Source organism: Dermacentor variabilis, chromosome 1 (assembly GCF_050947875.1).
Source record: "Dermacentor variabilis isolate Ectoservices chromosome 1, ASM5094787v1, whole genome shotgun sequence".
Taxonomy (NCBI): Eukaryota; Metazoa; Arthropoda; class Arachnida; order Ixodida; family Ixodidae; genus Dermacentor; species Dermacentor variabilis.
Genome location: NC_134568.1, coordinates 229,903,999 through 229,915,532, shown reverse-complemented (window position 1 = coordinate 229,915,532; position 11,534 = coordinate 229,903,999). Strand labels below are relative to the sequence as shown.

The window sequence follows — 11,534 nt, the reverse complement described above, 5'->3', positions numbered from 1 at the left end:
TTCGGTGGATGAGGGAAGCAGGCCGTGTAATGCGCAGAGCTGATGACCGCTGATCCATCAGAGTAACGGAATGGGTGCCAAGAAAAGAGAAATGCAGCATGAAATTCAAAAATTAGCGGGCAGAGTCAGCACGCCCAAAACAGGGTCCTTCGACCGGCAGTGGACCTAAAATAAGCTAATGATGATGAAGCTTACTGTTGTCTTATTGGAGATCCAGCATATACATATAATATTACCCACTTCAAGTTGTTTCTGTGAAAAGAAAAAGGAATAAAATTTTTCAGATCCCACGCACTGTGGGAATCGATGTAAGCGAAACTTTCTGTACTGTTTGTGTTCATTGACGATACTTGGCGGTGATGTTGACGTCACGCGGCAATCGTGATATGACGTTAAATGTTACATTGCGTTCAACACTTGTCTATGTTTAGTAGTACACAGAGGGCACAGCGAGGCGTGTTTGCTCGATGCGTTTTTGTGCGTCATTGTTCGTAACCTGCGAGAACGTTTAGCAGTGCCATTCCCTCACATGGTGCATTGCCACGTACATTACACACGTTCTCTACTGCCCACGACACGGCGTTCAAGACGACGGCGGCGGCGGCGGCGGCAGCAGCAGCAGCAGAAGCAGCGGCGGCAACAGCAGCAGCAGCTGCAGTAGTAGTAGTAGTAAGTAGAAAAGTCGGAGGAAGTGGAACAGAAAGCTTCGCTTTAAAAAGAAAGGACAAAGCCGGTTCACTTGGCCTACTCCTGTCACAAGAACTGTAGCCTCCGCCAATCCTCTAAAGCGATTAAGCCTCTTTTCATATTGAAAAGTGCGTTCGGCGGAGAGACGCGGTTGACTGTGGAATAGGCTGCTGTTAACTCTTCTTTTAAAAGTTTGTGAATGCTTAATATTGAGTTTCCGGGCACAAGTTCGCCCACAATAAACCAGTGTGTTTAGTGTGCTTCATTGAAGAGCGCTACATTTCTGGTGGAGGTGCGGGGTATGATTGGAAGTCCCCAGTTCGTAAGAGAACGGAGCCCCGACCCTCAGCGATTGGAACCCAGGGAACTGACTCCAGTACACCAGCGCACAAGCCGCCGCGTCCGAGGAGACCCACCCGAGTTCGGACCGCTTCCTGTTGCTGCAGCAGTGCGGGCAACAGTTACCAGCGACGGTGCAACCATGACCAGCGCAGTGGCATCATCCCAGCTCATCGTGTACCCACCACGCACGCCTGAGTCCTTCCACGGCGATACGTTCGAAGATGTGGAAGACTGGTTAGAGCAGTTCGAGCGAGTGGCAGATTTCAACGGCTGGGACGAGACACGGAAGCTTTGCAACGTGTACTTCGCGTTAGAAGAGTCAGCGAGGACGTGGTACGTCAATCATGAAGCGACACTATCTTCGTGGGAAGAATTTCGGCGACAGCTGCTTGCCACGTATGCCAGCACCGATCGGCGAGAGAAGGCAGAGCACGCTCTACAAGCCAGAAACCAGCGCACTAACGAAAGTGTCGGCATGTATATCGAGGATATGTCCCGCCTCTTCACGCGCGCGGATCCAAACATGATCGAAGAGAAGAAATTACGCCATCTGATGCGTGGCGTTAAGCAGGAGCTGTTTGCAGGACTCGTCCGCAACCCACCACACAGTGTTGCTGAGTTTCGCACCGAAGCGACGACCATAGAGAAGGCGCTGCAGCAGCGTGCCCATCCCTACAATCGTGATGTCACCAGCGCACCGGCCGATATCCTGTCAGCAGGCCCAGGCAGTAACACCGAAGCACTAAGAGAACTGGTGAGATCAATCGTAAAGGAGGAGCTTCGAAAGCTGCAGCTACCGGAAGCCACGCCGACAGTCTCAACTCTCGCCGCCGTCATTCGAGATGAAGTTCGCCACGCCATTGTGCAGCCAGGACGTGAGGAACCGCCTGTTCATCATGACCAACCACCACCCGTACGTCGCGTGCCAACGTACGTTGATGTGTTATGCCAACTGACCGGGCATTGTTCTCCATTCGCGACTCCCAGCAGCCGCCAGCCGACTCTGCGCAGTGGACCCCTTCTAGCAGAGCTGAGGCCGGTCGTTTGCACGTGTGGCGTGCACCCGACCGGACGCCACTCTGTTTCCACTGCGGGGAAGCTGGACACCTATACAGAATGTGCCCATATTAGCAGAGCAGGTCTTCGCGGCTTTACGATAAATGCGCCTTGCCCCCGTAATGGCGAAAGACCCACCGAAATTCAGGACTACTTGACCCGACAACAGGATCCGGCTGCTAGATACCAACACCAGCCACGATCATCAACGTCTGCACGCAACCGATCACCAAGTCCACGGCCATCCTCGATTTCACCAAGGCGTCGTTCACTGAGCCCACGTCCGGAAAACTGAAGCGAGCGACCTGTGGAGGCGAGGCCGCTGACGTTCGAAAAAGCCAAGATCCTCCGTCAAGTTTACCGAGCAGCCGCGACAAACAGAAGCGGATGAATAAGACAAGTGAACAGAGAATTTCTTCAGACTTGCGCATTACAATAGACGGTCATGAATTGAGTGCATTAGTTGACACAGGTGCCGATTATTCCGTCGTAAGATATGCACTCACCAAGGAATTGAAAAAAGTTTTGATGCCATGGAGTGGACCCCAGATACGTACGGCTGGTGGGCACCTCATTACACCCCTGGATAGATGTACAGCGAGAATCGGAATTCGGGGTTTTTCTTACGTCGCTAATTTTGTCGTGCTACCAGAATGTTCGAAGGATGTAATACTCGGAATGGACTTTCTCCTAACAAATGGTGCCATAATCAACCTGCAGAATTCTAGCGTGTCATTTTCTACGAAGCAGGCTATAAAGATGCGAGATCGGAGGAGCTAGAACACGTTGCCTTGCGGGTTACCGACGATGACATAACCGTGCCACCACGATGCAGCATGCTGGTTCGCGTAAGAAACGAAGCATTCGACGACTCGGTAGGTATAGCGGAGGCCAACGTCGAGCTACTGTTGAAAAAAGGCATTTGCGTAGCACGAGGAATTGTTCAACTACGCGATGGGTGTGCTGATGTATTGCTGACGAACTTCGGAAGTGAATTTCAGCACGTCGCAAAGAACACAGCCATCGCCTTCCTGCACAGCGCTACTGCGGTCACAGATGTATGTAGCTTAGCGTCAAGGCCACCTGCTGTCCAAACTATGCATGACGCCGTAACATCAGTTGCGATCAACCAAAGTCTGACGCCAGCCCAGAAAGAAATGATGGAGGACCTTATAAATGAATTCGCAGAATGTTTCTCCACCTGGTCAAAGGTACGGCGCACACCAATTGTGAAACACCGTATAATAACAGACGAAGCGACCAGGCCAGTATACCAACATCCGTACCGAGTGTCACCGGTTGAACGAGAGATCATAAAGAGTCAGGTGCAAGAGGTGCTTGAGGACGATGTCATTCAGCCATCAAACAGCCCGTGGGCGTCGCCGGTAGTCCTTGTGAGAAAGAAGGACAATACATTGAGATTCTGTGTTGATTACCGGAAGTTGAACAGTGTGACCAGGCGGGATGTATACCCCCTTCCCCGCATTGATGACACGTTGGATCGCCTACGACATGCAAAATTTTTCTCTTCATTAGATCTCAAGAGCGGATATTGGCAAATTGAAGTAGACGAAAGAGACCGTGAAAAAACTGCTTTCGTAACCCCAGACGGCCTGTATGAGTTCAAAGCGCTTCCATTCGGCCTCTGCTGTGCGCCGGCGACATTCCAGCGCATGATGGACAGTGTCCTCTCGGGTCTTAAATGGCAGTCATGCTTTGTTTACCTAGACGACGTAGTGGTATTTTCTGCAACATTCGACCAGCATGTCCAGAGGCTGCGTTTAGTGCTTCAAGCCATCCGCTCGGCAGGCCTAACCATTAAACCGGAAAAGTGCCAGTTTGGATTTCAAGAACTTCGTTTCCTGGGTCACGTAATTAGCGCGCAAGGTACTGCTCCAGATCCCGACAAGACTGCTGCCGTTGCACGATTTCCAAAGCCTACAAACAAGAAGACGGTACGGCAATTTTTGGGACTATGCGCTTATTACAGGCGATTTGTAGAAAACTTCTCGAAAATTGCCGAACCTCTGACGAAACTGACTAAAGAAGACGTACCCTTCATGTGGCATGCTGAACAAGAGGTTGCGTTCAATGAATTAAAGGAACGATTGCAAGCCCCACCGATCCTCGCCCACTTCGACGAGACAGCGGACACAGAAGTCCACACAGATGCAAGCAATCTCGGTCTCGGCGCGGTTTTAGTTCAGTGGCAAAATGGGGAAGAGAAAGTCATAGCGTATGCTAGCCGCATTCTCTCGAAAGCTGAAACAAATTACTCTGCGACGGAAAAGGAGTGTTTGGCTGTCATATGGGCCATCAGCAAGTTCCGACCATACCTTTACGGCAGGCCGTTCCGTGCAGTCAGCGATCACCATTCTCTTTGCTGGCTGGCAAACCTAAAAGACCCATCTGGACGACTTGCGAGGTGGAGCCTCAGGCTCCAAGAATACGACCTTACTGTCGTGTACAGGTCTGGAAGAAAACATAACAATGCTGACTGCTTGTCCCGCTCACCAGTGGAGTCGACTCCTTCAGAAGAAGAAGATTTCCCGTTTCTTACAGCGATGACAGCTTCGGAAATCGCCGAGCGTCAACGGGCCGACACAGAATTGCTCCCACTCATCAAACACCTCGAAGGATACGACGTCCAAGTCCCACGCATGTTTATGAGAGGTTTATCGTCATTTTGCTTCCGAGATAATGCACTCTACAAGAGAAACTTTGAACGCAACCAGAAAAAATTCTTACTCGTCGTACCGTCAGCCATGCGACCAGAAATTTTGGAAGCTAGCCATGATGAACCATCGTCGGGTCACTTAGGTGTCAGCCGGACGTTCGCCAGAATTCGTCTCAGATACTTCTGGCCTAAATTGTTAGCGTCGGTGCAGCATTACGTGAAGACATGTCGCGAATGTCAAAGGCGCAAAACACCACCCGTGAAACCGGCCGGACTTCTTCAGCCCATAGACCCACCAAAGACTCCATTTCAACAAGTTGGAATGGATCTTCTTGGCCCGTTCCCAACGTCATCGTCAGGGAAGAGATGGATCGTAGTAGCGACGGACTATTTAACACGATATGCTGAAACTGGCTGCCTTGAGCGAGGAACGGCAGTTGAAGTTGCAAATTTCTTCGTTTGTAACATAGTACTGCGACATGGTGCACCAATGGTCGTGATTACCGATCGAGGAGCGGCCTTCACAGCTGATTTGATGCAATGTTTGATGAAGATGACTCACACCAGTCACAGAAAAAGCACTGCATACCATCCCCAAACAAACGGCCTGACTGAACGTCTAAACCGAAGCCTGGCCGATATGTTGTTCATGTATGTCGACCTCGAACATAAGACATGGGACGCAATCTTGCCTTACGCCGCTTTCGCCTATAATACGGCAGTACAGGAGACAACCCAGGTCACTCCATTTCAACTGGTCTATGGCCGCACAGTAACAACCACACTGGATGCTATGTTGCCGGTAGATGATGAGAACAACAACCCGTACGACGTCGACGACTTCCTACAACGAGCTGAAGAAGCCCGGCAGTTGGCACGGTTCCGTATCCGCCAGCAACAACGTAGGGACGCAAGCTATTACAACCTGCGCCGCAGAGAAGTTCAGTACCACCCGGACGACAAAGTGTGGGTATGGACACCAGTGCGTCGTCGTGGACTAAGTGAAAAACTCCTTAGCCGATACTTTGGACCTTACGAAGTTATTCGCCGAGTAGATGACCTGAATTACGAAGTCATCCCTCATAAGCAAGAGCGATCAAAGCGGCACATCCATGCGGAGGTCGTACACGTAGTCCGCATGAAGCCTTACTACGACAGGCAATGAAAACAGATCTATAGATAAATTTGTTTCATACGCATCGGGACGATGCGTTTTCGGAGGGGGGATTAATGCCGCAGAGAGCTCTCCACATGCCAGGTACGAGCACTCTTGTGAGGCACCTTTGCAAGCGTCTCATCGCTAAAGCCCATTACTCGTCGCATCGCCATTAGAAGAGCGCCAGCAACGCCTCGCGCATGGCGATACAGCGCGTGTCTCCCGTGCACGCGCTCACGGCAGCGCCCGAGTCTGCCGTCCAATGAGAAGCCACGGCGTGGCTCTTGGCCTTCGGGGCGCGTGAAAAGTGCGTTCGGCGGAGAGACGCGGTTGACTGTGGAATAGGCTGCTGTTAACTCTTCTTTTAAAAGTGTGTGAATGCTTAATATTGAGTTTCCGGGCACAAGTTCGCCCACAATAAACCAGTGTGTTTAGTGTGCTTCATTGAAGAGCGCTACAATATTCTTTTTTCAATAAAATCACGCCTAGTATACTACCTGTTCTTTCTATTTTTTTCTTATTTGATAGGTAGCGCTGTTCCCACTTTTCAGATAGATATCTTGAATAGGCGAAAATTATCTGCATGAAAACTCGCAATGTCTAGGTAGCTAATTAAAAGCACTCACTAATTAACTTTATTCATTAATCACATTGGGGTACATTTGCAATTGCAAAATTGAAGCGGAGCGATAGTAGAATCATCAGTAGAATCATCATAGTAGAATCATCTGCAGAAATTCAAGGGCTATCTACCACTTTCCAGATATTCGCCTTTAAATATGCAACGAAATACATTGGCGTTCTATTTAAGTTACTGAAACCGAACCTCTAAATTTGGAACGATCTTAATCGGAACGTCAACGCATTTTTGAAATTTTCGCTTACTTGGTAAGCTTCTTTGTCTGTTTTGTTACCCGCCGGACTTTTGACTGGTTATAACATCCCTGCCTTCCTTTTATCTGTCTCCCCCCCCCCCTCTCGTTACCCGCACGTAAAATGAACTTATTTTTACTCATAACAGAGCTCAACATACATAGACTTTAGGTGAAACTTTCATGCTCTCGCAAATGGTTTAAACATAACTGAGGAGCCGTTCCACTATGTGAAGGTGGATAACCAGCGAAGCTGTAGGACATTATACAAGGTTACACAAGGGTACATGTATTAATGTTCACCATTTGGTAATGGTAGGGACGATAGCTTTGTGATTATTCTTGGTCAAAGATTTCTTGGTCAAAGTTAAATTTATACACGACCGTTGTTAAGTGGTTGAGTAGTTGGGTGATTTGAATTGGCCTGCACTTCAAACCGAACTCTTCTAGCATAAACTAAGTGAACCATTCCTTGCATAGTTTTGAAATGTTCACATTGAAGTTTAATACGCTGATCACAGGGGTGGTGTCATCATGGCTAACCCATGCAGAGTACCGGGTCATGAGCGTCTCAATATCACCCTTGAGTGTGCCTGAAGATATATGCACAGCGGGTATCACAATTCCTTCTTTCGTTTCTCCGACACGGACATCCCCACAGTCGGTGGCATTTTCCACTAGCAAGTCAAGGGTGTATGGTTGTACACACATTTTGTCCTTGAGTATGTGGCAACTCCTCCTGCTCGTGAGTCCATGTGCTGTTCGCAAACGATCTTCCAGTATAAGCTACAATAACGTGCTAACATGGGCTGGTTGGTACATGTCTGAAGAAAACGAGTAACAGCGTTGAACAACGGGAGGTGACTGAGACGCTTCGTTTGTCTCAGACACCTCCCGTTGTTCGGTCGGCGCTGTTACTCGTTTTCTTCAGATTCCAGTATACCCATCGACTTGACACAATGCATCTTGGTTTATTTATTTCATTTATTATTATTATTATTATTATTATTATTATTATTATTATTATTATTATTATTATTATTATTATTATTATTATTATTATTATTATTATTATTATTATTATTATTATTATTGCCGGAGTGCTTGAAGCCTTCTTCGCCTTTGCCGCGGGTCGACCCGGTATTGCAGTATCTCCGGAATCGGCCCACTCTCGCCTTTCTTTATTGTTGACGCACAAACCCGAAAAATACATGAAACTCTAGCCACATGCAGATTTTCTGTAAAATTCGGGCAGAACTCATCTGCGATGAGTATCCAAGTTGTGCGAACAGTCGAAGCGCGTCATGTACGAGACATGTACTGCAGCCTGGCTCTTCTATCGCATTTTTGATCATGATGATGATGATGATGATTATGATGATGATGATGATGATGATGATGATGATGAGGAGGAGGAGGAGGAGGAGGAGGAGGAGGAGGAGGATTTATTGGCATCCCCTTTGAAACGGGGCGATGAGAAATGGTCACTTAGCCTGCTTGAGTTATTCAGGTATGCTATACGTGCTTTTCATTCTAGCATTTTTGTATATATCTCTTTAATATTTATTTATTTATTTATTTATTTATTTATTTATTTATTTATTTATTTATTCAAGTACGTGCACACCGCCCTGGTGGGCATTACAGCAGGAGGGACGAGGCACAATATAAGAACACTTGACAGCACCAAAGTTGTAAATTGAATAAATGCAGGCATAAAATACAGCGTCCTGATGGGCACTACAGTAAAGGGTGTGGCAATATAGACAAACACTTCATTGCACCAAAGTAATAAATACACACACGCAACAAACACGGGCAATCAATCAATCACCGTTACCTAAGCTTGTAATGCATACAGTCGTATCAATATCTACCCTGCTTTTTACAGCGAAGCTGTTAAGGGCTAGTTGCCGAAGGATAGTGTCGATGTGTCGACACACAACTCGAGTCTTGTCTTCCGGCGTCCGCGTCAGACGCCACCTGCGTTCGTACCGTCGAGTACGCGCCGTGACTGACGCGGCCCTACTAGAATAAAGCGTCATTACGTGGGCCGTTCCCGAAGATAGTGCAATGCCGGGCCGACCCGCGGCGGAGGTGCAGTTCGCCATTAATGGACCCGTATACACAGCTTCGCTGGTCATCCTTCTTCACAGAGCGGAAGGGCACTGAGTTCCTTTTTTTTTTTTCACCAATGCCTTAAACGCCTCTTGCTTATCTCGACTGCTGACCGGTTGATACCTCCGTCAACTTTAAATCCAAGCGCTTCTGGAAGGTGTACATTATGGGTGAATTCCTTCGCATTCCGTTAGGATGGGCTGCACTCTAAAAAAGGTTTACACCCTTTGGGGTGTATATGTGCCACACAACAATAATCGCCATCTGCCTTGCTTGCGTTTCCTTTTTTGAAAACGCCGCGCCCGCTACTTTCCTTTCGGCAATGCTACATCATGCTGCTAACGCGCGTGCCGTTCGTTACTGGGAAGTACCGGGCTCGCAGCGTAGCGTTAAAGAAAGGGAATGCGCGCAAGACAGATGACGTTTATCGTTGTGTGGTAAGATACGACTCAAAGGGTGTAAACTTTTCTTAGAGTGTGAGTAGCCTTCAGATTTTTGCTGCAATATCCACACGCCTCATCTAGTTGAGAATATTTAGAATATTTGCGAATATCGAGCCTCAAATAGCAATGCATTTGCCTTCGTGTTATCGTACAGATTTTCCCTTCTAATTTCTTCTCGTTCTTGTACATCTCCATTGTCTCTCTGGACACGCTTCGCAATCTAGCGGCGCCACCGCAAAGTCCGAGTGAAGTGCTGTGCCTGGTCTGAGATTGCACCGGTGGCACGCCGGTGCGTATGAGCCATATCATGGAGGAAGGAAACTGAGGAGAGGCCCTACACCCTCCGCGCGCTAGGAGAAAAGTGTGGAGGAAATGACGTAGTAGGTTCTCCTCTTTTTTGCTGATTTTTCATTTCTTTGCCGTGTCAGTCACGCCTTTCGGGCCACAATGGCGGCTTTGTTTTGGTTCTGTGCGCTCACACGTGTTGCTCCGTAGGTTTCGTACCGTGGCAAAGGCGCCGTGCGGGCAGGTTTGCGTTGGTCGCTGTGTTTTGTTGCGGTGCGTTAGCTGGACCGTGCTCTCGATGCCCTCCGCGACGGACCTCTCGAGGTCCTCCGAGCTGTGATACAACGGGCTCGAAACATCGCCGGAATCATCTTAGGGACCCTGGACTAAGGGTTCCTCCCACACTGATCTCGCCATTCAAATATTATTAATAAAGATGTTTTACTCTCTCTCTCTCTCCCGGATTTCGCGGTGGCCAGGTGGGACACGAGGAACTAAAGTTCGTGAGATGAACGCGCATGCAACGCTGTACGCAATGTACCGCACCACGGCAATGGCAACGGACGAAGGAATATCCACGGGAAATATTGCCCTCTTTCGCGGAATCATGCTAACGTGCTAACGATTATTTAGTATTGCTGCGGAGTGCGCGCGTCCGAGCACCACGGTTGCGCGCAGCGCGGCGTGGTTTCGCGAGAAATGTAAACAAGAGAGGAGAGCTGGCCCGATAGGCGGAGCAACACCATGAGCAACGCCAACTTCCGGCTTCACTTTAGCTTCACAAAGAGTGACGTCAGGGCCTCTCATGAGTTTCCTTCCTCCGTGAGCCATATGCTGCAGCCAGGCTATGGTGGCCATAGCCAGGCCCTCTCTCACGCTTCCCTCTAGACACGCTGCGCCATTTAGCGGCACGCCCGTCAAGTCAAAACGTGGTCTTCGAGATCTGCGGCGCGCCAGTGCGTGCGAACAGGGAGAATTAATCCCTCTCTTCCGCGCTTGAATTCATGGCACAGCGCACGAAAGCGTAGGGCTGCTGTCCTTGAAGAATCCGTGGGACATGGGTTCGATTGCGCCTAGGATCAGATAGAATTAGAAAGAAAACATTGCTTTCATTGAACGACTCCGAGAACGATGTTAGGTCCACATCTTCAGACTACACTACTTGGAAGAAGGAAGGAAACATTCATTTGTGGCGATGCTTCGTCCGCATCGCTTACCTTCGAGATCAGCTTATATATTTTGGTGGGATAGACAACTAGGAAGAAAACTAGACAATGCCGAGTATGCCACCGCATTAAAACCCACCGCTGTGTACGCACGTTGAAATAGTCATAGCCTTCGCTGGACGTGGCCTCAGTGCATTTCAATGCTGAAATGCAGGATCGTTCCCTTGAAACGTGTCGTTGCATTTGGTAGCCGCATAGAGCAGATTGTTGATATTTTGCTCGCAAAATTGTTCACAGGCGTTCTCATTTCGTGCGCAAGAGACAGAAAACACACACACACACACACACACACACACACACACACACACACACACACACACACACACACACACACACACACACACACACACACACACACACACACACACACACACACACACACACACACACACACACAACAGCAATAACTAGAAATCAGTGAAAAAAATACAGTCAATATGCAGTTATACGCCTTGAGAAACCGCAAATTTCGTCGTACTTCAGCATACACGTTCCGACCGCTAAAGCGTTAAATCCTCATGTTATACTGCATGACAATTACGTACTCTGACACAAAACACCAAAAGCGCTGCGCCTTGTTATATGTCGCTTCACTACGCAGAACATTCAGGCTTGCGCTCGTGTGCGTGTGTGCGTGTGTGTGTGTCTGTGTGTGTGTGTGTGTGTGTGTGT

General features: G+C 48.6%; 1 protein-coding gene across 1 annotated transcript; it reads left to right on the top strand.

Moving 5' to 3' along the window:
* The first annotated feature begins 852 nt into the window (after positions 1–852).
* LOC142561134 (uncharacterized) lies at positions 853–9,619 on the top strand. The gene is made up of 3 exons (XM_075673428.1): positions 853–1,904; positions 5,536–5,732; positions 9,506–9,619. The coding sequence occupies exons 1-3, from the start codon at positions 989–991 to the stop codon at positions 9,617–9,619; spliced, it is 1,227 nt and encodes a 408-aa protein (XP_075529543.1). The 5' UTR covers positions 853–988.
* The last annotated feature ends 1,915 nt before the right edge of the window (positions 9,620–11,534 follow it).